This window comes from Branchiostoma floridae, chromosome 9 (assembly GCF_000003815.2).
Source record: "Branchiostoma floridae strain S238N-H82 chromosome 9, Bfl_VNyyK, whole genome shotgun sequence".
Classification (NCBI taxonomy): domain Eukaryota; kingdom Metazoa; phylum Chordata; class Leptocardii; order Amphioxiformes; family Branchiostomatidae; genus Branchiostoma; species Branchiostoma floridae.
In genome coordinates, this window is record NC_049987.1 from 21663160 (window position 1) to 21690683 (window position 27524).

At 39.9% G+C, this 27524-nt stretch overlaps 1 protein-coding gene across 1 annotated transcript in view; it reads left to right on the forward strand.

Annotated features, from left to right (window-relative positions):
* The window catches only part of LOC118422301 (centrosomal protein of 85 kDa-like), a 38056-nt gene extending 15073 nt beyond the window's left edge, over window positions 1-22983 (forward strand). Inside the window, exons 7-19 of the mRNA XM_035829819.1 lie at window positions 333-466; window positions 7810-7928; window positions 14731-14735; window positions 15121-15215; window positions 15345-15435; window positions 17739-17891; window positions 18234-18329; window positions 18737-18795; window positions 18955-19087; window positions 19812-19982; window positions 21179-21398; window positions 21434-21547; window positions 22187-22983. Of these exons, the coding sequence (XP_035685712.1) occupies window positions 333-466; window positions 7810-7928; window positions 14731-14735; window positions 15121-15215; window positions 15345-15435; window positions 17739-17891; window positions 18234-18329; window positions 18737-18795; window positions 18955-19087; window positions 19812-19982; window positions 21179-21398; window positions 21434-21547; window positions 22187-22350 (1554 nt within the window). The 3' untranslated portion in view covers window positions 22351-22983. The remainder of the gene's footprint in view (window positions 1-332; window positions 467-7809; window positions 7929-14730; window positions 14736-15120; window positions 15216-15344; window positions 15436-17738; window positions 17892-18233; window positions 18330-18736; window positions 18796-18954; window positions 19088-19811; window positions 19983-21178; window positions 21399-21433; window positions 21548-22186) is intronic.
* The last annotated feature ends 4541 nt before the right edge of the window (window positions 22984-27524 follow it).

Below are 27524 nucleotides of genomic sequence, written 5' to 3' on the forward strand. Positions count from 1 at the left end.
TCTTAGTGCACTAAAGCCCAGTGGTAATCAATGCAGCCATGAGGATTGTAGGGAGTCTTGGTGAGCAATTATCAGTTGAGGTAACCAGAGGGCTGCTGACCATTGTTGATATGGAAAGGACAAGGGATACTCAATAATCTTTCAACTGTGTACTTAGACGTGTAGTTGATTTTACGGATGACGTCCTATGAAGGCCCCAAATAGTAAAATAAAGACTATTCTTCCTGTAGTGTGTGGGCTTGAAAAAACAAACAGCCTAGGGCGAATTACATGTAGATGCCATCCTTCTGCGTTAGAATTAGGTCACATTTCATCATACGACTGTTTTCCAGGTCTACTCTAGTCAGACATCTCCCCAGTACCCTCCATCAGCCAGCAACGGTTTGAACAACGACCCCGGAAGGTGGGACGCTCTGGTCAAGATCAAGGATGCTATCCTCAAGGAGAAGGACAACATCATCTACAAGTAGGTATCACTCAGCTGTTTTAATGGGGTATCACATGCATGTTCTCTATTGGGGAATCTAGATTCAAGCTGTCCAATTTTGTGGAAAGTTTATAAATTTCAATCAAAGTTCAAAGTTTTATGTAAATATCTATGGATTAGACTTGAATGTGCATCTATAAGATCTGTTTTAAGTATACAAGAGTATTGTTCCAATAATTATTTGGCAGATTAAGAAATACACTGTTTTCATGCAGTTGTAGCTGTCTTTCACTAGGTGTCCCCACTGACTTTTCTTGTGCCTAGAAGTGTGCAGTACTAGATTCTGTCAACAGAGGGCGCTTTGTGTTAGGTGCTTGAGCATGTTAAGAAAGGACACCTGCTGGACAATGAGCTTACAGCAGTCAGGAGCACTTTGCATTAAGCCAAACAAGTTTGTGCCAAACAAATCGCGACTTTGACTTCTTTTTACTTATTCTAAAGTTGTCAACGTATAGAATTGGACCCAACTTTTCTACTGCACAACATGATACTTTCTGAAAGAATGATTATACCACGGTGAATTCAGACAGAATTTTGAGCTTGGATGTTACAAGAGCAGTTATTCATATGCATAAAAGTGACAAGTACCTTCCAACAACTGGGTATTCATTCTACATTGTAACTTCCTCAATACTAATTGAAACCTGCCCCTTCAACTCCAGCCAATCAAGTCATGAACATTCAAACAGTGTACAGTCTACAAGTGTACAGTTATGACACTCTGGCAACCAACTGTCTAAAGCAAACAGCAAATCCTTACCTTTTCTCCTTGTTCAAAACAATTTGCACCAAGCGAATTATGACTATGACCTTCTTTTTATTTATCAACAGATATGAAAGTTGTCAAATTATAGAATTGGACCCAACTTTTCAACTGTTACACTTGTCTAAATGAATCCTACCAAGGTCTTACAAAGCAGCAACATTCGAACAGCCCCGTTCAATCTTACAGTTGTGACACCCAACCAGCCGTCTAAACTCTAAACCAAACAGCAAGATCCTTACCTATTCCCCTTGAACAAGCACAAATTTTGACTGTTTATGTTTTAATGTCAGTATGTCACTATTAAAAAAAGTTAAACCCTTCACGCGCCTGATGGCACATAGGGCGGTGCCCATCTCTGTTTTTTTAGCCCTCGGCCACACAACGCAATCACTACAGCAGGGGGCTGGTCCGCTGGTAGTGATGTGTGTTTAACTTCCATACTCTTCCTTATTTTAAGTGCTGAGTGCTAAGTAGAGAAAGCAGCATGTACCATTTTCAAAGTCTTTGGTATGACCCGGGGGTCGAATTCACGACCTACCGGATGCAAGGCGAACACTCTACCCACTCGGCCATTGCACCGGTTATACACCAGTTATATGTCACTATGCCTTAAGTATATTCTTTTAATGTTTTCTTTCCCAGCCATATACAAAGTAATTTGAAGAATTACCCTTTGGTCCTTGTTATTTGCCATCTGGCTTTTTGTCTTAACATAATATATCTTTTCTGTCCAAAACGTCCAGATTAACTTGTTTGTGGGGCTCTGCTTGTGTAAACTGTGTTTGTTCCATTATTAGATCACCAACGACAGGGCTAAAGCGTTCCACTGACATTATGTCACTGCAGGTATATTTTTAGTTTCTTGTCCAGCACACCTCAGTCAAACATTGTTCTTAAGACTTGTGATACATACAATGCCTCTATTATAGCTGTTTACATTGTGTGACTGTGGCCCACAAAAGACTTCATACTTTTCTAGACAAGCAAATTTGCTCAATCATTTCTGTCATTTTGGAGCCAGGCTACGTGTATTTAGCTTAATCCGGTAGCTGACGTACCGTGATGACTTTGTTGTTATGTTGGTTTTGTGTGACTGTGATGGGGGGTGACTGCACGTTTGTCTCAGGAAAAATGAGTCAGAAGCTGGTCTTTTTTTTTTTTTTACAGAAATTTGCCATTTTATACTGTCAAAAATAAGTGATTTGGACAATTTCTTGTTGGGTTTGCGTTATTGCAAAGCTGTTTGGTCTCCTTAGAATCTCCCAAAAACACACAACACGAAAAATGTCATTATTGAGAATTTTCAGTATTTTAAATATGTACACTGTACACTGTACACTTTACATTACCCTCTTATAATATTGAGAAAATAATTCTGTCCTTGTTAAATATACATGATAATAACAAAACGTTTCTTGCATTTAGAAAACAACATAATATAAGGCCCAGGTCTCCCCTTTTTTACAAACAAAGGATGCTATTAAGAAATGCTCACTGTGTTTGCCACAACCCAGGTATTAGCAAAGTTCAATGTAAATATACAATCCCATACAAAATGTAAAGATTTATGACATTTTAAGATGAAAGGGAATGATATAATTCAGTTTGAAAGCCGAGCATCATTGTTACTTAGCATTGTGTGGTTAAAAATGAATGCAGTCTAATCAATCATCCGTTCTCCCCTGATAAGCCAGTGCATGATTAGGTCTCTACAATAGTTTGAAAATGTCAGAGACGGAAATTAATGGCAGGCCTGAAGTGGTGTTTAATAGCTTTGCAGCTCCGAACGTGACCAAACAATGGGGACGTTCGGCCCCCCGGTCGGAGCGCCAATGTCGGAACGTGGAACACCTTTCAAACGTTTGACAGAAGTTTACAGCTGTTGTGTTATTCTTTTGTTTTGGTCCTAGACTGAGTTATGGTAGCTGTTTGTTAAGATAAGGCTGCCTGGTTATGTTTACTTTGTGTGACTGTGATAATAGAAAATTGCAAGTCTGAGTTTGAGGATTGGAAGTGACCGGAAAAAAAGTAGGCCATGCTGGTTTAGAAGGTGCATTGTTATAATTTGAAAAGAAGTTTACTTACAAATTGACTTCATCTTTAAAAGCACTTGATTAAATCTAGATTCAGAGCATACTATCATGGCCCACCTGTTCATGTATTCAATGTAATAAATATTATCATTAATTCAGTGTCATAAAAGGAATGAGATATCATTAAGATAAGAATAAATAAGAATTGTCTTTTAAATTATAGTTGTTAAAGCTGTCATGTGTATGTACAGACTGTGAACTGGTTTTCACAATTCAACTTTAAATTTTTGCCTTTTATAAACATATCATATTAACGTACAAAAATATAAGTGTGAGAGTCCTTGTTTGATTTTTAATTATCTTGATCAGAATGCAGGTAAATCAAATAAAAACCCAACAAAAAAAATCACCTGGGAAACATAACCTCATTGTTAAAGGCAACAATAAGGTATTGTTTTCCTTGGGTGGTCGGTGTTTGTCAGTTTGTTTCCACTTATCCACAAAAAGTTAATTACATCTGCCTAGCTATGCTGCTGCCCCTTTTCAAAGTGCCAGGAAGTTTTTATGCCTGTACGGATCTCCTTGGCAAATATCTAACCTAAACTTCAGAGAGAATTGTATTGCTGAATCATACTTAGGTCTGGACAAAAAGAAATGGGTGTGATTGTTTGTACAGTTATCGCACATTCACAATAGCATAGCTACTTTATAGTCTTGTGTGTTGTAGTTGGAATGTGCTGATAGTATCAAAATTTCACCATGGCTTTTTTACAATGACAGAAAACAGAGAGAAGTATGTGACCTTTGCTTTACAGACCTACGTGTGTGTTTTGGACTCTCTGAATTGCCGAAAGCGTTCTACTTTCCAGTGTTGGTAACTGTAGAGTTTGACAGCGCGTCATAAGTTCCCAGCAGTATTTTTCAAAATTATTTTTGCATCTTTCTATAAGATATTATGACTACCAATTTTCTATGTATTTACAAAAACACCTCTCTGCTTCTCAATCTTAACCCTCTGTAGCCAACACAATTTTTTTCTAAAATCAAAAAACGAAAGGCTGCCTAGGAAGGAATATGGCTTGTACAGAAACAAACATGTTCTTTCAAATGTTAGGTGAACTTTCAATCCAGGTATGTCCATTATATATCAATCATATCAATCAATCAATTTAAAAGATTGTGTACTTAAGATTTGGAAAATGATGTTCCAAATTTGAAATGACCAATGTCTGTTGTGTTATTGGTCTTCTTGTGAAGTCTTGTACATGTAGTTGGAGGTTTCTTTATAATTACATTAGTTTTTTTATGTATTCAACTGTATTTTCCTGTTCTCTTTGGCAGCCCGTCTGCTGTCTACATCTTTGAAATGTATTTCAAGTTTTGAGAGCAAGAAGCCTTAATATCGACAACCACAATGAAAAAATTAGAATTTGGACATACAATGCCAGTAACAGTCTAGCAACCACAGAAAATGAAATTAAGTTTTCGTGGTTGGCAAAAAAAAATCCTTCGATATGATTATGTATTCAAAAAAGTCATTCAAACTTTACAGTTATCAGGTTACCATGACGCCCTTTACTTCTCCCCAGCCGTTTGCGAACCTGTCGCCGCGCCCTGCCTCGTTAAGTGCGTTTACCCAGCATCCCCAGCAACCCTGCCCCCGTCCAAACAGCCGCATTTATAATCATCATGATCATGTTCGAGCGCGGGGACGGCTCTGATCGTGACCAGAGTTGTTGTGAAAAATCAGATTAGTAGTCCAGGGTCAAGAATGTGTTTGATTTTCTATAAGTAAGGTAAACATGATGTTAGTGCCTCGGCATTTACTATGATTTAGCGATGAGCGAATGTTTCTACTTATGGTCACCTCCTGTTGAAATGAAGAAAAAAAGCCTCTCAGGTCCTGACAAATTTGGCAAGCTAAACATTTTCAAAATTTCCAGAGCGCAATATTAGTTGGTCTTCATTGCAGCCTGTTACTGTAGGATTTTCTTCACTAAAATCTGTGTCATCTTTTTGTTATGACTGCCCAAGAAGAGGGGGTGATAAAATGAGGATAGGTGACCACTATAGAAAGGATCTTTAATTCTTATGCTTGTGTCAATGTGAAAATTATCTAAGGGATGTCACAGACAACTAAAAAGTGGTCATGATGGCCATCTGTACTGTAGAGGTGGTCACTTGTACATGTATGTACAGGTTTCACTGATACATTTCCAAACAAACTCTGCCAGCAGTTGAAGGCTTCGCTATTTTCAAAAGCATCATTGTCAGTTTTAATCAATTTTTCTCCAATGCTCTTTGCCCACACAAAAGCTATTGGCATGGTGAATGAAGGGACAAGGACACTGACCTAAGAGAAAACTTTACACAAGGGTTCAGTGTGTCAGGACACATTGTTTGCACCAATTCTCCCTCACAATAGAACTTCCCTCCCCAAGATTGTCCACAAACACTCGGAGTAAATGAATTTATATTTCATCAGGGGAGAGCTCTTCCGGTAAAGATACTGTAACTGATGAATTGTGTTCAAAAGAATGGTCTACATTTGCCTCGGTAGCGATGTAGGCTGAGGGTTTTTGTTGATTATGGACATTAAACACCTGATTACACTAATTACAGTGATAAGTTAGGACCACGTCAGAGCTATGCTTGATAAGGACACAATTTAGGTGGAATTTTGCCGTCAGTGCCAGTTTGGATATTTGATCAGGAGGAAGTTGGGTTGTCATTTGTCTCTGTGGAGAAATGTTAATCTCCTTTCATACCTGCACAGGTGTATAATCAAATCACCCATTCAGGGACATCAATTAATTTGCCAGGTAGGGGGTGGGAGGGTTTTTGTGCGGCTCGTCCCGAGGGAACTAACCTTTACCGCACGGTTTTGTTTGGAAACGCTGCGGTCCAGAAGCACTGACTGTATCCCAGACCCCAGCTAAGCTATCAATAACTAAACTATTACAAGCCTGGGTATCGGCTGAAGTAATCCTTCAGAAAACACACCAAGCAAGAAAAGTTCAACAGACTACAAGAGCGGGTCTGAAACAGGTGGCTTACAAGTTGCGCGGGTCAAATTCTCCAACTGGGTTTTCGAATCAGAGAGTTGGTTAGGATTAGGTAAGCCACATCATGAAGGGGGTGTGGACAACATGTTAGACCATGGGTTGAAAGGGAGAATGTTTAGACAAGAGTGTACCAAACGTTTTGCTACAGGATTGCGTTACCCTTCTGAAATTTACATAACAAAAATTGCACAGGCTTGGGTTTCTGTTATACTTTCCTATGATAACATTTGGTTATGTAATGGACAAAATTGCTCATGACTTAAAACAAAGTTAAAGATGAAGAAACTTTGAATGAAATCTTCCTCCTTTTTAGCAAGGAATTGTTCTTTCAGAAAGTTAAATCCAGACTTGTCTATGCTTTGTAATTTCAGCTTTCATGTACATACACATCACAGGCATACAGACCTTTTTTGCATTACATAATACAATATGATACACAAGGTAGAATGGATGAAAAAAATCTCTTACCTGCCCCACCTCGTCTTGACTTCCTCTTAATAAGTCTTAAGTGGTCCACCAGGAATACCTCGTTACCAATCCGTCCTCGTTAATATTCAATAGCGATTTTTTCGACTAATTATGTGCGGCTATCAAACCCTGGCATCTCCTTTGTCTAGGCTGACAGGTATCAGCTCATAAATCGGCCATCAGTAAATAAACTGAGGGAGGGGGCCCCCATCTTATCTCTGCAGATTCTTCTGTGTTGTAGCACTCTGTTGACTCGCATAGCTCCACTCAAGTGGCCTTTAAACCCGCGTTTGCCGGTGACCAATGGAAGAGTTTCCGCGATAGGCCCCGGAGGTGTGCGCGCGCGGACAATCCGAGACGGCAGTTGACATGCGGGCTGCATTGTATCGTTTTTGTTGTCGCACGGTAAAGCAAACACCCGTGCGCTTTTGCAAGCGACACCCGACACTGGGACAAGGGGAGAGATTTGAAACCTGATCTGAGTTGACTGGCTGGAGGCACGTTGGTATAGATTCAGACACTAGGACAGCAACAGTGAACACACTTTCTCTGGAGCTCTGTCATGAAGAGGACTTAAACTGCTTCTTAAGGCCCTGTTCTTGACATAAAATGACTGCAAAGTGTCTCAGAGAAACAAGTTTACGTTGATAGAGAGTTCAAACTACCAATAGGACGGAAGGAAAGTGGGAAAATTTGACTTCAAGAATATGATGGCCACGGGAGAAGGAGAAGTGTCGTCGTAAATTTTCTTCTGAACGGTGGAAATTGCTGAGAAGAAGAAAGGAGTGGGAGACAGTTTGAAGGAAAAGGGAGACTGTTTGAAGGAGTGGGAGACTGTTTGAAGGAGAGGGAGACTGTTTGAAGGAGAGTTATTTTCAGCAGGAACTGTGCAGGACAGAGTGGAGCAATGTCTAAGCTGAGTGTGGAAGTCCTGAAGCACACGTTCAGAATGAACGACCTTCTGATCCAGAATGACTTTGAATATTTCAGGCAGAAGCAGCAGCTGGCGCAGTTCCAGCGGCAGTCCCGCGAGCAGGACATCCGTCTGCGCACCACGCTCCGACGGACGCCTGGCGAGGAGGATGTCTTCAACCTCAAACTACAGGTCAGTTTGTACTGTCTTTTTGCAGGAAGAAAATTTAACTTTATTGACTTAAGAAATTAGGTTAGAATATAGACTTTAGAAATTAGAAAGCAGGGAAAGGAGGGCATTAATTGCTTGTGTAAAATGTAGTTTTAAAAGTACAGCCAAAACTGCCCAAGAAGTCAATATATAAGAACAGGTGGTCACTGTAGACTGGATCTTAATGCTTGTGTCAATGGGGGAAATTATCTAAGGGACCATCACAGCTTTTGTCTGTATTAAAACCTGTAACTAGAAGATCAAAAATCCTAGTCCCGATTCGGTCTTGAAAATGTTAATCTCTCTTTACTTTGATCAAATTCTTAGCATGCATGTACTCGTCTTGCAATGTCATCAGAATAAAGGGACTGTCCAACCCAACTACGTGCCCTTTGTTATAGTATTGGCTGTCCCTTCATGGAGGCTGATGAGTTTTGTTTTCATGCGTAAATCAAATTTATCTGGAAACTGACGAGATGTCCAAACAAACACACTCTGTAAGTATGAGTTGTCAGGGTGGAACGTGCGGACGACTCTCGCCTTTTCAAGGTTCCACGGTGTGTTTGCTGTGGAAGGAAATGAAAGGGATTTGTTAGGGAATGACTGTTTTATGGAGTGGACTGTAGACATGGAACAATTCCCCTTGTTGCCTTTCTACAAATATGGTACTGTGTATTGAAGTGATTTATTGTGCAGCTCTAAGTAGTGAATTTTTTTCTTCTGTAAGCATTCAACTAAAGTTTGCTTTGTATAGCATTATTAGCAATATTCCAATTTATTTAGTGATTTGGGGCTTTTTCCCGTTATGATTTTTTTATACTACCTACAGTTACCAAAGAAAGTTAAGGAAAACTATAATATTCATGGCTACCTTGTCCCCCTAACGACCTGGAGGACTCAAGGGACTAGATAGGTAGGTAGTTATATTCAAGACCTTAATTTCTTTTATGGTAACAGAGCTTGTAATTGTAAGGAAGAAAATCTTAATTAAGATTTTGGAGGCAAAGTCCGTTAGACTTTGAAAAGCAGAGCACAAAACCTCCGGAATGGTAAATAAGACTCACTGTTTTGTTCCAGTACAGATCTTGTTTTATAAACAGAGATAAAGATATGGTGACAAAAGCTTAACAGTCTTTGTAGGGAAACTCATACCAAGACATGTCCACACCTTTCTCAACATATATATGGTTTAACATTTGTCTTTTATCATCATGAGAACTTGAGATAAAGTTAACTCTCTAAGAGTCTAATCAAATTACAGTCTTAATAAAAAAAAAAAGGAACAAGATCATGACTAAGAGTTACTGTAACAGTTAAAGCTGGAAAATACAACAGTAACTGAAAAGTCAGGCATGTCTTAGGGGTCCTAGTTTCTTGTTAGTGTGGAAACGTTCACACAGTCTAAAGGTTACAATGGGCACAAATAGTGCATTACTGCCAGACATGTATCATATGCAATATAATGCTGAAAATCGTTTCATCAGGTTGGTAAAATACATGTATAGGATATAGGAGAATTCTTTTTACACAACCAGCAGGCACATGTACTTACATTGCTTACGCATAGCGGTGAGAAGCAGAACTCCATTAGAAGCTCTGACGAAGGTGTCTGGGAGACATCGAAACGTAAGCAATGTACCTGCTGGTTGTGTAAAAAGAATTCTTTTGAAGTTTTATATCCTGCAATATAATGACTGCAAACACAAAATGTAGCAAATGTTTCAAGATCTACAGTATAAATACACAATAATTGGTAATAACAAAGTTATGCTGGATATATGTTGATGGCTGTTTGATATATTCTATCAGAACACCTGTACTGATCTTGTTTTTCTGTTTTTCAAGAAACAAGAAATTTTGTTGTTACTGCCTAATACAGTTTTGCTACTGTGTTAGTGCAAAGTTTATACAAACTTGGCCGTCTGAGCTGAGACGTTGATACCCAAGTTTGCTTACAGCAAAACTCAATTACGGTCGCCAGAAGAGACAGAAGCTGTTTGTAGGAATGGCAGCAATGTTTGTATCACGGTAATCATAGAGGTTTAAATACTTACATGACTTAAGTCGGGGGTTAAACGCAACCCTCGGGGGTAAGACTGTCTCCAACGTTCCTCGTGACATGTATCTTGCTTTTTTTGTTCTTGGAGTAAAGTGAGAAGGAAAATTGCCGCTCGTGGATTAAGATTAGGATCAATTAAGCCTGTAATTAAGCCAGTCGTTAAGCTCAGCAGCGTTGCAAAGTGACAGGTGTAATCTGCAGTAATGGATTGGTTTTCTGCCCTAGGACTGTAAACATTCCAATTTAAACACATAGAAGGGTAGTTAGGTTCTATATTTTCTGTCATCAGATGGAGTTAGGGCTTGATCTCTGACAAGTTCAGTAACATTAAAGAGCAGTAGTTGAAAAGTGCTACAATAACAATAGCTTCAAAAGTAGTCCTATTGTGGAGTCAGAATTGAATAGTTAGAAGACTTGAAACTCAGCTGTTATGTTAAAATTTGATAGGGAAGTAGGTATTAACTTACAAACTACCATTTACAGTAGTTTCGTCAACTTTGGAAAGCAAAGTGCATAATCCCATTCCTACTGATAGCTGCCGCCATTGATACACATTTGTATTGTACAAAGGTGCCCTCAGCAAAGAGTGGGTTAAGGAGATATTTTTTTAGTTTAATTTTGATAAAATTGAAGAAAAATTGAAGCAATTAAACGGGCTGAACAGCAAAATATTTGATTTTTTTACAGTGACTTGGTATTTCCTTATTAGTGCTTAATCAGTAGCAGCTATCAGGACCGATCACACACCTGTACACGTACCTGTTCCACAGGATTCACACCTGTACAGGTAAACATCAGGTGAGAATCTCACCTGGATGGAAATTGTGAAGGGTACTTGTGAGTTGTTAGGACTAATTTCCCTGGGAGCAATCACAATTGTTAGGTGCTAAATCAGACATTGTTTACAATTATTATGACTTTTAGTAAAGTTGTACAAGTGCAGGAATTTACAACTGAATACTTATCTTGTGCAAGAATCACAACTTATTTTTATTGGGTGTTACAGACACTTTCATTTGAATTTTACAGTGTTTATATTGAGATTTAAATCATAATGGTAAGTCATAAAAATAATGCTGTCTATTAGAATTGAGGAAGCCTTTTCAAAGGGAAAGTTTTAGACATCCTAATTTGCATTTTACTACCTTGTATTGCCCATTCATTTACATCAATAAATCTATACTATTAGCTAAAAGAGGTGTGAAGTTACAAAAGAATTGTCTTTCATTGGGACTAAAGTTGTATTGTCCATGAAGTATCATGTGAGCCATATTTGCATTTACAACATTGCTTCTATTGTCGTGATGATCAACTCATTCAAAATTACCCCATTGAATTTCTCTGCTATAATGTTGCTACAGTGTCATTAGAATGTTTGAGTCTGACTTTATTCTGATCCACAAGTATGTTGGCAATGTAATCTGTGTGTATATGTTTGTGTGTGTGTGTGTGTGCGTTTTTGTGTTTGTGTGATTGTGTGTGTGTGTGTGTGTCTGTATGTGTGTGTCTGTGTGTGTAATTGTGTTGTTGTATGAGAGAGAGTTTATGAATGAGATGTGCTGATGTCTTTCCCATGTCTGGCACACAGAACAGCAGGTTCCTTGCTGTTCCTGTAGCAAGATTCTGGAGGTACACAGCCTATAACAGGTGTAGTACCGGGTAATTGTCCTCATGTTGACTTGACCTGATATGTAGTCTCTCTTATGATCTCAGAGAGACAAGGACAAAAACATTGGCACATAGAATTGAAGCACCATGGAGATTCTAACCAAGTCACATGTACAATGTGTTGACTTGCCCTCATACTGCCTCCAGTTTGTAACTTCAGTGAAAACAAAGGATAAAAACAATCATGACTCAGACTTTTTTTTCGTGTGCAAAGTATGTTTCCTCTTGTTTTCCACGCAAACAATGATTATAACACATCGCAATGTATCCTTGAAGATATAACTTAATGATAATAGTTTGTTTATACCTGTTGGAGTATAATTTCTCCATTTTCTATGTTCAGAGTTGAGATGTTCAACTTGTTTGCTTGCCAACACAATGTGTTTGTACGACCGGCTATTCAACTCACCTGTGTTTGTAAACCTGGGTATTCAGCCCAACCCCAAACACTTCACAACTCAATGAATTAAGTGTTATTTACTGCAGTGCCACTCACTGGTGTTAATATTGTGTGTTGGGAGGTGACTTTGTGTTTGGGACCCTGTCATTCAGCCAGATTTTGTATTCCCAAGAAAGGGGGCTGATCTGGTACAGGGCTCGAAATACTTTTTTCTGCATACCTACATTGTAACATCGAAAATTACCTGCACCAGACAAATTTTACCTGCACCACTCTGAATGTAGGAAGTATGGATCATACTAAATTTGTTCAAGAACCATTGCTACTTTTTCTTATACTTTAAAGTTAACAGTCAATGCAGCTAATGACAACCCATACACACGTACATCATAGGACATTTATGTATAAAACCCAGTACATGGACCAGTGAGATTTAGTGTGCACAGGTAGACACCAGAAATACCTGTACAGCTCCAAATTTACCTGCACTAACCTGCATATGCAGGTGGTATTTCAAGCCCTGCTTTGTGTTTGGGATCCCTGTCAACTGCCACTGCCTTTGTGTTTAACAACAAATTCAGCCAGATTTAGTATTCTCAATAAAAGGGACTGTTCTGGTATCTGGTTCAAACAAACTTTAGAGCCAAAAATCACATCTTTTCTACAAGAATATGTTTGAGAATCGTCTGGAAGAGTTGTCTGTTCCATAAGGGTATGAGTGCAGATTTTTTTCTGTAAAGATTTGGGATCCCTGTCAACTGCCACTGCCTTTGTGTTTAACAACAACTTCAGCCAGGTTTTGTATTCGCCTGAAAGGGATACTAAGACTGATCTGGCATCTCGTTCAAATAAAGTCTAAATTGGAGCTCAACATGTTATCTTTTCTGCAGGAATATGTTTGAGAATTGTCTTGAAGACATGTAGAGTTGTCTGTTCATTCAGGGATTTTTTTTCTGTAAAGATTTGGATAAGTTGGTATTGCAAAGATGTTGACCTCTGACCTCCTTATTGTGACAGGGTTTGCCGCTAATCTAGTAAAGGTTTGGCAGAATGTGATTGTTTTGAAAGAGGCTTAAGAGTTGGAAAGTGAGACCAGAGGAGAATTGTAACCCAGGATGAGCCCTAAAAGCCTGTTATCATCGTTCAGCCCAATTTGTTTCTCTAATGGTGAGGTTTAATCTTGTTATGATGCTGACGCCCCCTGCTGCGACGCCAGGTGTTTTCAGATGAACTGTGCTAGATGACCGTTAGGACAAATTTTTAAAAACGACATTTGAGACATGCATGTCCATCCATCCCAGGATAGAAATTTGTTTTAAAAGTTGACAAAAATTTCACTCTGTCTTGCCAAAATCTGAAATAGATAAAAATGTATTTTTGTAAAAATGACAGTTGAAACAACAAAAACTAAAACTAACAAATTTGCTTCTAAAATGCATGGAATAGATCTAGCATTCAGGGGTTGGCATTTCGAAAATTCCACAGGCATGCCAGCCTTCACACTCCAGCCAAACACCACACTACCAACCCAAACCCCCAATGGCACCACCGAACACACACACACACACACACACACACACACACACTGACACACACTGACACACACACACACACACACTCTCTCACACACACACACACACACACAGACACACACAGACACACACAAACACACAGACACAGACACACGCAAACACACAGACACACACACACACACACACACACACACACACACACATACAAACACACACACAAACAGACACACACGCACACACACACAGACAATAAAACTGGTCAGAGGGCTATGTGGTATCTTTTTGTTTCAGTAACTGTCTAGTGTAGTAAGTAATCTTTCAGCATATAAGAAGGCCTTCACCCCTGTATGGCAGTCAAATGAACAAACAGAAGATAACATCAGGACTGTTCCATAGCAACACTTGCTGTTGATGATAAGCAGGAGAACTTCCTGGCTACCGTTATATTATATTGGTGAAATGTTTTAACTGTCGGGCTGGTATCTGGATGTAAGCAGACTGGTGGGGGGAGTGGTTCTGTAGCCAGGAAACTTAGGATGGACCTTTAGGGCAGACTTTGCTGCTGCTGAAACTTTTAATCTGTATTACAACTCTTTTGGTATTATTATCGATCCTGCTTTACTTGTAAGTCTAAACCATATTACATATTATACATGGTTAATCTTAATCCTTAATTATTAATACTAGAGCGAAATATACACCTTAACTAATAAGTATATGTGTATGTTATGTTGACATTAACTTGTTATAGGTGATAGATCTTAAGTCTTATTAAGGCCTTTTTATTAAGAATGTTTGTAATAGATTAACCTGGATACCAGACCCAGTCTGAACTATATATCTATCGCACATGATAAATATATTTGAGATCTGGTATCCAGGCTAGTAAGAGATATGCAATTCAGCCGCCGGTATCTACAAAATAACTCTATTCTATTGACCTCAGCTGTTGTAAAGTGTTAAGGACACAAGTAACAAGATGTGTGTGTGCAGTCCTGTGTCCTTGGGATGTCTAGATGATTCTGGAATCCAAATTTATGACATGCCATATAAGTTGGACCTGCAGTGCTATATAGAAACTGTGAATTGAAAGGATAAGAACATTAGTTACAGTTGCACTCTTCCTCAGCTGATGTAAGATACTGTAAATGCAGAAATGTTTGCGGTGGATTAATGTTTGCGGTTTTCGCGGTGACCACTTCACCGCAAATTTAAAACCACCGCGAAAATTTTTCTATTATGATATTAGATTGCAGTCTATGGTGTTATCGCAAACTTAAATCCACCGCGAAAAGTCATTTTTCCCGCTACCGCAAAATTAAATCCCCGCGAACTTAAATACATTAATTTACAGTAATCAATCTTAGGTACTGATTCTTAAGTTTTATCTTGGAAGCTCATCTGTATGAAAAAGGCGACAGTGGTTGTTGAAGATTTTATCCGTGTTCGTGTTGGAAAAAAAAGTTTTAACTTTAGCATTGTACTATGATTCTTAAGTTTGTCTTTTTTGCTCCCTCAGGAATTTGAGTATGAGAACGCCTCCTTAAAGGCACAGCTGGCAGAAGCCACAGCTGCAAAAGATGCTGAAATCGGAGAGCTCAACAAGAAACTGGGGTAAGTGTTCATAGTGGATTAACTATTCTAATGGGAAACAATTAGATGTCGTGCAATAAAGTTCATTAGTTTGTTTGTTCGTTCGTTTGTTCTTTCAGTCATTCAGGCATTCTTTTCGCCTGTCCCCAGGGAGACTGAGTATGAGATGCAGCAGCTGCAGGAGGCTGTCAAACACTCCTCACAGGAGGACAGGCAGGAGGTCACCAAGCTGCAGAGCAAGGTAGGTATTGCAGCCTCCTTAGTACTCAGTATTAGTAGTAGTAGGCACCCTTCCATCTTCACAGATGATGGTAGCACTCTAGCTGCATGAAGTTATGGCAGCTGACATCGTCTTTTGTGGCTTTGTTGGCTGATCCTGGCATGACAATCGCGGCCGCAGTTAGGACATATGAAGACCGGGGGGTTCCTCTTTGCGTTTTTGTGTCCTCCTTTAGATCCTTGAAGTTGAAGAGATTCAAGACACACTCTGTGGCAGTCCACAGCTCTTTAGTGTCCTCCTCTCTGTCCTCTACACACACACACACATCACTCCCAAACAGTATGGCTTTCCTAGATAATCTCATCAGACTGGTAGAATATAGAGATGATGCTATACTGAGCATAGTTTGTACCCAGACATTCATACTTCTTTAGATAGGATGAGCATTTTTTTTATTGGAATAGCATACTGAATGAGAATTCTAACTGACTAGAAACTATTTGACTCAACTGCCCGCCCCCCAAAAAAGGCTTGGAGTTGGCAGGTTTTTCCAGGGTAGGTCAAGAAACAGGAAACACAACATTTTTGTCCTAGGGCTTTCGAAAGTAATTTCAGCAGGTTGGTAGAATATAGGATAAGGGAGATTTGGGAGATAGCTGCAAGAAGCAGAACTCCAGTTAGAAGCTCTGAGGAAGATGTCTGATAGGCATCAAAGCGTCAGTAGGTGAGATTAACTGTTTGTGTAAAAAAAAGTCTCCTGTATCTTAAGGTATGGCTTTGTTTCTTTGTCTACCATCTTATTGTCAGAAAGGACCTGGGTTCAGATTTAAATCCTTGTATATCCTTAAAGGATTCCCCATTGAAAATTGGGCAGCCCTCCTATTTCTTTCAATCAGATAACAAGTAATGTTATTCCTGTTGCAGAGATGACAAGCGTGGGAAAAGATGAAAAAAGCATGTTGAATACGATATCAGATTTCTTCCACACAAACAAAGATTTTTCTTACCTGCAAAGGTTTAAGTAGTTCTACTACCATCCTCAGGACAACTACAGTCAAATCTGTCTATAGCGGCCACTCAAGGGACTGGTCAAAATTGGCCACTATAGAGAGGTGGCCACTATAGAGAATATGCTAATTAATTGACCACAAGCAATATGTTACACATGGTTTTAGTACCCACTGATCTTTATTCACATAATACAGTACTGTACATGTACTGCAATGATTTTACACTATATGTATTAAGAAAACAAAAGCTATAAAAAGTTTTAAATGTTCTACAGTTGATATTGTCTGAAGAGACCGGTATCGTCATATTTCTTTGATCTTTCGTCTTGTATCCTTTGATACTTCGCCGTCCGTGTGTTCCCTCCCGCGTTCACACGTCAGGTTCGCCCATTATGCTAATGTGGTACTCACAAGAAAAGTCTCGTCATTTTAGACTTATCTCTTAATAAATGTAAGAATAAAATCCACCATAGTCTGAAGTTCATATCATTTTGTCTTTGTAACAATTCATTTAGAAAGTTTTTGTGATAAAAATTAACCTAAGCGATAGTGTATTAGAACGTAACTTTAACGCAATTTACCTCTGTAATATTGGTGTCGTCTATTGACCTTATATGACCTCGCTTGTCGGCGGGTATGGGTAGCGCCAGTTTACGAAGTTTTGTTTTGAAAATAAATCAAAGAGGTTTTAAATCCGGCGTAGGGTGACGATACGGCAGCTGTATATGGCCGAACGCGTGCCGAAACATAGATCAGCGGTCCGCGTGGCCGTAATCGGCAGTGTTTTTGTACCTGCGGGACCGGAAATCGTGTGGCCGTGGCCGCGTTGGACAGGTGGCCGCTAAGCCTATTTCTTAATCATTACGAATCCAAGGGACCGACAAAAAGTGGCCACTATGGGCAGGTGGCCGTTATGCAAAGGTGGCCGCTAATACAGGTTTGACTGTATTACTTGATCTAATCTAACATCAACTCTCATAATTCCACCGGATGCTGTAATACAAACATATGAAATTTAAGTGATCTAAAGAGATGTACCAACACAGCATCAGAGGTATATACACTTCCGATATCGTGATGTTCAAGACAATCTTGAGAAGGCCTTTATATCTTATAACATTTTTTATGTGGCAGTATTATGGCACCCGGTTGAATATTGAGAGTTGATAAAACATGTACTTCTCATAATACATTGCTAATTGTTTCAAGTATGTACTCTTCCATCTCACTGTTCCTCTCTTGTATTGACTTCCTCAGGTTAGATGTTAATTTAGGGAAATGTTGACCCAACCATGTCTTCTCCTTCTCCCTTAGCTGAAGGATCGAGACAAGATGGTGGGAGACCTGAAGAAGAAGACGAAGCACGCAATGGAGAAATATGAGAAGTATAAGAAGCGTGTGGAGAGTCTGGAGAGATATCTGGGAGACCTTCCCACTCAGGAGGAGGCCAAGAAGAGGGCTGACCAAATATCCTTTTGTTCTTGGGTGTTACTGGCAAATTGTTATAATGTCAGAATTTAAACTTTTAACTTCTATATAGGGGCAGGATTGAGAACTGGTATATTGATTTATAAGATTCCCCTGTAAAAGTGCAAAAAGGAATGGAAAATAAAAGATAGTTTCCTTGTGGTTAACTCACTCAGCTTCCATATTATTTGACCAGGCACTGTATATTGTGCACATCCTCCCTGTTACTACATGTGATAGAATAGCTTCCTTTGAGTTGAGACTGGATTTTCTAATAACAGATTTACATGTACCATCAATCTATCAATCAATCCATGTACAATCCTTAACCCCCCTCCCCACCTCCAGACCAGTAAAGAAGAGGTGTCCCAGCTGAGAGAAAGGGTCGTTGACCTAGAGGACAAACTCAGCCTGACCAGGAAGGATAACAAACTCAAGGTAGGAGAAAACTCAATGTTCATCATACTAGAGTAGGCTTTGAAACAGAATCCACAAAGCGTTTTATTTTCACATCAGAGGATGTCATCCATAAAACAATTTTCTGTCAGCTTACAAGATACGATATAAGGCTAGGGTAACCTATATCCAGTGTTTTTAGAAACAGGATATTGGAATGTCAAGTCAACCAATGGTATTTTCAAGATATTGCAGTTTGAAAATAGTCTGTAGACTTGATATCCTTATGCAAAGGATGTTGGTTACCCCGTGGATAAAGGTGAACTTGTGTTACATGACTGTATTTATGAAGTCCATATGGAGCGCCAAAGAACTAAATTGGGATGCCCATTTTGTCCCTGATGAGGTCTTTTTTCTGTATTGAAAACAATTTCTCCTTCCCTTCCCAGGATGCCACAGTGGACAGCCTGGAGCAGAAGGAACAGGAGCTAGTTTCCATGGTTACCAGGTAGGTTCAGAGGTCATGGAAAATATTCTGCCATAATGCAGCATATATCTACATAAACTGTTCCTTCTATCTTTCTTGCTTGCTGTCTTGCATTCTTTCTTCCTGTCATCTCAGAAACATGTACAAACATGTCTGACATTTATTTCCACCCTGCTGCAGCCTGCAGAAGGAGTTAGGGAGATGGAGGGATCGAGGGAAGCAGGAGGAGAGAGATGCAGCCAGCCAGGAGGACGTGGAGGAACTGAAGTTTGAGAACGACAGACTGAGAGAAGACTGCGACAGGGCCAAAAAGGTATGTCTGGTCACAGTGTATCACAAGGAAATTCTGGTATTGAAGATTAAGTAGATTTCCAGCCATGGCAGGAAATTATCCCCATCTTGTACTGATGAAGAATTCTAAAGAATTTATTTCTCGATTCTAGAAGAGAATTAAAATCTTTGCATCAAAAACTATTAGAGTTATCCTGGTTTGGAGTTTTACAGGTTTGATTGTGTATCCAGTTTTTGCCCAGGGCAGTAAAGACAAAATTGAAGGCTATGTGAGTAAGGTTCTGTGTAAGAGAACAGTTAAGTCAGGATTCCTTGTCTGACAGTTTGTTTATAAGTCCCTGCATCTTCAGTTGTTAGAAAGTTTACTCAAAATACAATTAAGGTTCTGTTTGGGATGAAGGTGCTTATCTGACAGTTCCTTATCCCCTCTACCTTAAACTGTTAGAAAGTAAACATAATTCAAAGATGAAGTCTCTACAGTTAAGGTTCTTATTAGAAGGAAGGTTGTGTCCTTGTCTTATGGTCTTATTCCTGGTACCCCCAGCTTCTAGAAAGTAAACACAAGAAGATGAAGTCTACAGTTAAGGTTCTGTTTGGAATGAAGGCCCTTGTTTGACATTTCCTCATCCCCTCTACATTTTGTACCTCCAGCTCCTAGAAAGTAAACTCAAGAAGATGAAGCCTCTACATGCACTGTACGCACAATTTGTGTCCTAGTCTGATGTTCTTATCCCCTCTACCCTCAGCTCCTAGAAAGTAAACACAAGAAGATGAAGTCCCTGCAGTCCCAGCACCAGTCGGAGCTGGAGAGACTAGAGGAGCGGATCTCTCAGGAGGAGGGCGTGGTCACGGCGCTCAGGGAGGAGATACGCGGCAAGGACGAGGCCACGCGGAAACTCAGGGACTCCATGAAAGAGGTACGGTACTGATGCTATTAAGAGACACGGCAGTCACCCTGGTAGCAAGTTACAGCCTGTTGAAAAATGTCATGGGCCCTTTTTAAGAAACACTTGTACAAAAAGAAAAAAAAATCTGTGGTCCAGTGTCCTGCTGCAAAACAGGATAATTTTGCTGCCAATCTCGTACAAACATCCAATAATCAACTTTGTGTCGTACTTTCCAGTAGCAGACTTTATTTAAATCTGTTTTCTGGTTTATGTATTAGAAATAGGACTTGTTAAAGGAGACACTTTCTTATGTTGCCCTGTTCCTGTCTGTTCGTAGTTCTATTTTCTAGTTGGCATCTCAGATCACAGGTAAAGTTGCCCTGTCCATGTCTGTTTGTCATGCTATTTTCCTGCTATTGATGTCTGTTTGTCATACTATTTTCCAGGCAGCCTCTCAGGACTAAGGCTTTTAGTGTCTTCCTGTTCATGTCTGTTCATCATACTTTTCCCCCTCTTGTTTATGTCTGTTTGTTGTGCTATTTTCCTCTTGTTCATGTCTGGTTCTTGTGCTATTTTCCAACTAGCGTCTCAGAATCAGGACCTGTTGGAACATACGCTAGAGTCGTCCTATTCATGTCTGTCTGTCTGTCGTACTATTTTCGTCCTGTTTATGTCTGTGTGTCGTACCATTTCCCAGCTAGCGTCTCAGAACCAGGACCTGTTTGAGTTGTCCTGTTCATGTCTGTTTGTGGTACTATTTTCCTCCTGTTCATATCTGCTTATCGTACCATTTCCCAGCTTGCATCTCAGAACCAGGATCTGTTGGAACAGATGCTAGAGTCGTCCTATTCATGTCTGTTTGTCGTACTATTTTCGTCCTGTTTATGTCTGTGTGTCGTACCATTTCCCAGCTAGCGTCTCAGAACCAGGACCTGTTTGAGTTGTCCTGTTCATGTCTGTTTGTGGTACTATTTTCCTCCTGTTCATATCTGCTTATCGTACCATTTCCCAGCTTGCATCTCAGAACCAGGATCTGTTGGAACAGATGCTAGAGTCGTCCTATTCATGTCTGTTTGTCGTACTATTTTCGTCCTGTTTATGTCTGTGTGTCGTACCATTTCCCAGCTAGCGTCTCAGAACCAGGACCTGTTAAAGTCATCCTGTTCATGTCTGGTTGTGATACTATTTTCCCCATATTCATATCTGCATATCGTACCATTTCCCAGTTGGCATCTCAGAACCAGGACTTGTTGGAGCAGACGCTGACCCTGCAGGAGCAGCTACAGGAGCTCCAGCGCCTGAACTCTGCCGAGAACACCAAGCTGTCTCAGCGGCTGTACCGGGAGCTGGGCGTGTGTCAGTCGGAGCTGCAGGCCCTGGTGCAGGTTCTCATGCAGCGCGCAGAGGGAAAGGAGCCCAACATGTCCATACTGCTGGGGCTGAAAGGTGGGGAGACTTTCTATATCTATAGATGTGTGATGTGTTAGTCTGGGGGATCGGTGTGTGTCAGTCGGAGCTGCAGGCGCTAGTGCAGGTTCTCATGCAGCGCGCTGAGGGGAAGGAACCCAACATGTCCATACTGCTGGGGCTGAAAGGTGGGGAGACTTTCTATATCTATCCAAGGACATTATCACGTCCTTGATCTATCAATGTGTGATGTGCTAGTCAGGGGGGTCAGCAGGGACCCAACATGTCCATACTGCTGGGGCTCAAAGGTGGGGAGGCTTTCTATATAATGTGTTGTGTTAGTCATTGGGTTTGTCAGGAACCCAACATGTCCATACTACTGGGGCTGAAAGGTGGGGAAACAGTTAACATCTACGTGTATAATGATACTGTACATGTGTATGTGTATGTAGCAATATGATGGAAATGTGCTAGTGGTTTTGATTCCTATCCTACTGAGGCTAAAAGTTTTGGGAAACCTCTAAAAATAGGTGCTTATGTAGCAATGATACAGTAATTGATATGTAGTGATATGAGGTAGGATGGTTTGGCAGGAACCCAACAAGTTATTTTACTTAGCCAGAAAGTGCACCATGGAAAACAGAATTTATCTGAAGGAACCATTGGCTTTAGCATGGTGAGTTTTTCAATGAACAACAATTGTGATAAATCCTTAAATATAGGACAAACAGGTTGGAAGGACTGTAACCTGTCTCTGTCAATGTAAACATGAGAAACAATGAGTGTTTAAAGTTTTTTGTAATGCCTTTCCTTGTCCTGTTCCTCAGAACCCTCAACCCCACCTGACGATGAGCAGCAGGGGCAGAACGGGCACAACCTGAAGACGAAGCTGGCACAGATCCGAGAACTGAGGAAGGAGGTGGATCATCTCCGCTCACTCATCTCCAACAAGTACGCCGAGGACATGGGCGACAACTGCATCATGCAGTAACCTGCCCACCCCTGCTGCAAAAGTAGTATCTCCCGATTTCTCCCCTCGCAACAGTGTTAATATGTTTGGAATGGTCCACCTCCAGGACAGAGAGGGGCTCAACTTTGAGGGGAAAAATTAAATCACTGTCATGTTGTATAACTTTCCTATTTATGGTAACCAGAAATTTGTAATGTACTTGTTTATCTTTCGCACATATCATTTTGGTCAACACTGTGATTCGAAGAGTCCCTGAAGATCTTGTGTTGAAACCACCCTAGGCCTCTGTCAGATTAGATTTACTTGTACTTAGATATCATGCAGGTAGAATTTGCACACTAAAGGTTTCTTTGTCGTCAGTTTACAATGTATTATCATGAGAAGATGCACTGATAAGTAGGTACGTTACTATTCTAAATGGCAGCTATTAGGAATGTTGAGTTCAATGTACAATTGTACAATGTTAATATGTGTAAATGTGTACAATGTAATGTTTAATATACATTTGTACTACTTGTTAAGACAGCATTTTGGCACCAAATTATACTTATCACATTCATTATTTATTAGTCAGTAGGTTAATGATTTAATGTTAATTTTGGCAGGACCATACAAGAGTAATTTGTAAGTTTTGCTAGGGAATTAAATGAGGACAGAAATACCATCATTCTCATAAGATTGTTCGCACAGATTATAGGGGTTTTCTTTTGCATCACCTGCTGATGTTTTGATGCCTGTCAGACATCGTCCTCAGAGCTTCTGACTGGACTGCTGCTTCGCACTGCTGTATATGCAGCCTATGCCTATATAGGTGGGGCAGTCCTCCAGTCAGAAGCTCTGAGGAAGACATCTTCCAGGCATCCCAACATAAGCAGATGAGAGATTTTACTAGTTGTGCAAAAGAAAGCTCCAATAGCATAGTATGTTCTACCAATTTTTGGAAGCAATAGCCTCATGTTTGTAACTATTTTGTACATCAAATCAACAGATTAACCTCTACCCAAACAATAGCTGTTAAGCCCTGTTCTAACTAAGGGGGCCTACATGGGTAAAATCTGTGTTGATTCCAGCCTGGTAAAGGTTAGATGTCCATTGATTGAAATTTTTTCATGGGTAGATAAATGATTCTAAAGACATTGCTATTTTATTTGTAAGAGAAAACATGCTGATACAAACTCAAAAGATGTGATAGTTAAGAGACAAAAGATCAGAATGTGAAGTTACAGGTTCATTCTGCGTTTATTCAGAGCAGACAGACCTTTGTATTCTTGACTACATGTATGACAAAGTCTCCAGGATTAGGTCCATAAACGTCAATAGAATCAGCAATGGCAGGCCAGTAAAAATCATGTGGATTTCTGAGGGAATTGTTCCGTGTCTGTCAAAAATTTAACTCAGGCCACTGCATCAGTTAGTTAGACAATAACATGGCTGGACCACTAATAACTGATTAAGCACTCATTGCTTGCACCTCTTTCCATAGTTTTTCTTGTTAGAATTTCCACTGTGATGTTGATATATGTAAAGACTTGTGCTGGCTATTATACAGCTTTCTTCAAGAACCACTTTTGTAAATATCAGGTGAAAAATCACTTTCTTGTAACTAAACTATCTCTAAATGCACATGCTGCTATTTCCACCTCTACTGCACAGTAACTGTCAATAGTTAGAGCATTAAAGAATGGTGAAAAGTTGATCGACAATTGAAGAAATGTACATGTCTCTAGTCATTGTTATCTGTAATATTTTGTGTTTTTTCAGCCACTTTGATGCTGAATGTGAACTTGTGATTCAATGTTAATTTATTGCTCAATAAAAGACTTTCATTCAGTGTCTTGCTTTTCTTTGTGGAAACCATAGATAGTTTTTTGTCTAAACATTGTTACACAACACATTCAGTTTTGTTTTCATTAACATTTTAGATGTTACTATATGCAGTTGTACATGTGAAAGTCGCTACACTTTTACAACGAGTCCTAGTAAACACTCAGTATTTTATACTGTTGATTCGCTCAGATTGATATTTTTCTGGAGAACTTCACTCCTAAAATGAACAAACTCAAGCAGACATGCGCAAAATATTTGTACTTATTTGTTACACAGTCTATCCATGACATCTAGCAGATTACAGTGGTAGTGCAGAAGAGTCCATTGGCAATTTACATTGGCTATGGAAGATTGCCATCTAGCGCGGCTTCGGTAGATATTTCTCGTATGACCAAAACACAGTAACTGTACTGCTGCCTTATTAGAGACATGGAAATAGCATTGATTTGCTATAGGACAGTACATGCCAAGTTGTCAGGCATTTTGGGGGTGTGAATTTGCCCACTCTGTGCGCTAACAGTAGTTTTATTATGTTAAGCTCCAGTGCTAAGTAATGCACTTTTTATATACTTAAAGTTAAACATACCTTTAAACATGAGCCTTCCTCTTGTAACCTCCAACTATTTTTTTCCAGCTTATTTATATCAATTGTTTCAATGCGTTGTGTGCGTCAGTACTGTATGTTAGCAGTAAATGCCATAAATATAAAATTGACTTTATCACTAGTTAAAACCTTACAGGAAAGTAAACAAAGTGCAGATTCTATATTCCAGATAATCAGTTCCAAGTATCCATACTGTGTTGTCCTTTGACTTGGCACACCTAGAATAAGACTTGTAGTTTATTTGGACTCTCAATTTCAGTCAGTGACCATAAAACATGTAATGTATCCAGCACTAAGGCCTCCGTTCACTTGACGGCGACCGCACAACGACCAAAATTGGATTTGTGTTAATCTTAGTTTCATTATTGGAATTTGACGTAAGATGTAAACGTATTAAAAGATTTAAGCGACAACAAAACACACAAAACGTAAAAAGCGTGGTTTTTTTAAAAAACACTGGCGACGTGAGAATTAGTAAGAAGGGAATGGCGGAACGGTTTGGACTTATTCGTTGAAGTAGGTATTGAAAGGTCTTAACTGAAGCTGGTAGTTGGACTAGTTACAGCACAACTGAGGTTAAAAGTGATGTAGTCTAAATTTGCTAGTTATCATTAGAAATCATGGCTGAAAGTGGAAGTAATCATCACGATATTTTAACTGCGATGAAAAATGTCTGTACTTTGTTCTATGTACGTCATGCAAGTTGCAATGTGAGGTCAAATTACACGCTGTGCAACTCCTGCTACGGGCGAGCTGCATGGCCGAAAGAGGGTACCAGTCGTCATTACGTACATAAACTACAAGTAAATCCGCCACTGTTGAATCATATACACTGTTGAAACACCTACAAATGAAACATGTCACAACAGAGTCTATGTCCTCGTTATTGGCTGGAGCGCACAAAAAATGTTTGTCTCATCTAATTGTTTCATTGAATATGCAAATAATACTGTAATTTGCTACCATAATCTATTTTGTATGGTGGTCCTCTTAACCAAAAATGCATTTATCGTATGTGTAGATGTCCAAGTTTCGCAAAATTCCATAGTTACATCCTATTATAAATCAGGCAAATAACTTGCACAGTTACATACTTGGTGCATCGTCGTGTACATCAATAACTAACTTACACATGTGAATTAGATAATCCCCACCATTAACCACTATGGAATTATGGCATTGTCACATTGATTATGCAAATTAGACTCTTATTTTTATATTTAGCATACGTTAATGCTGCACCTGCCATGAATTATCTATTTTACGTGCATAAAAACCCTATTATGGAAAACACTAGAAACACATGTGTCCTCATCAATTATGTAAATTAAGTCATCATTAACATAAAAAGCATGCCATATCTGTCGTACAGCTCTGTCTAAACTACATGTTGTACCTGTATACTAGATATGAAGGAAAGTCGTCTTTTCTTTGTTTAGCTATCCTCTGAAATAGCACACAGTTTTTCCTGCAAGTTCTACGGCTGTCTGCGTGCTCCAAAATCACTCCGATTCCCTACGAGTTCATACGGAGGCGGTCCTTACCACTTACGGATCCCAAAATATTGCATACGTTTTGGCACGTAGACAGCACGTATTTGCACGTACGGCGGGTTGTGCCCTTAGCTTTACGTCACAAGCCACCAAGCATATCCAGGTCAAAAGATAATACAAAAACGGAATTACTACGGAGATGGTACTCAGGCTACCAGAAACGACGGAGATGACGGTGCATCATTCCAAAACGCCCGGGTCGGCGTGAATTTGGCACAGTCTTCAATGCCAATAGCGTCGTTTGGTTCACCGCGGGCCCAGTTAGAATACCCGGACGACTTCAGGAGTTGGCCATCCTCATAAACCCAAAAAACATCTCTGTTGATAGCTAACCCAAGCTTAGCCCAGGTGAGGCTGATAGTTAACCCAAGCCAGCTGGATCCGCGATGGTGGTTGGTGACGAACCGGTTGGTGGCACGGTCTTTCGGCATGGCTAACAGCCCACCGTCTTCGGCACACCTTTGTCTAGCGCCTTCGTACGTCTTCGGTTCAGCAAAGAACTTGTAGCAAGCTCCTCGGAGGCGAACGTTGCCCGATATTGGACACACTATAGAAAGATATAATTTTTAAATGAACTCAGGCTACCAGAAACGACGGAGATGATTCGATTTGAAAATTTGACAGGAGAAAGAAGAAACATTACGAAGACAATATATATGTCACCATACTACGTATGGCTGAAATATAAAAAGCGGGTTGTGCCCTTAGCTTTACACAACTAACATCCTATATGTATTATACATGCTAAAATTATGACGATCCAGTTGAATTATACACACTTGATGTTATTGTGTGCCTCACCAGTGGGATCATCAGTTGATCACCACCCGTCATTGGGAATTTCAGCCCATTAAGATCAATATTCCCTCGGGGTGGGGGGCAGCAGTGCTTGGTACACCACCTCCCACTAGTGGTGAGTTACAGAATGGCTATGTCTCAGCCTTTTTTGACCTGGATGTACTTGTTCCAGATCCATGCAGAACCCGTTTCAGTTAGGTCTGAGCCGAACACTATGCATACTTACTCCATACGATATCACTCTACTAACTATCCCTTTACCCCCTTCCCCGACCGTTACCTCTGCTTTGAGATAATTATGCCTATGGCACAGCAATTTTGATCTGGTTCTGCACTGTACCGTATTGCAAGTTAGTGAGAGAAAAAATAGCACCACAGTTTTCATACACAATGCTCGTACTAACATGCTGTAA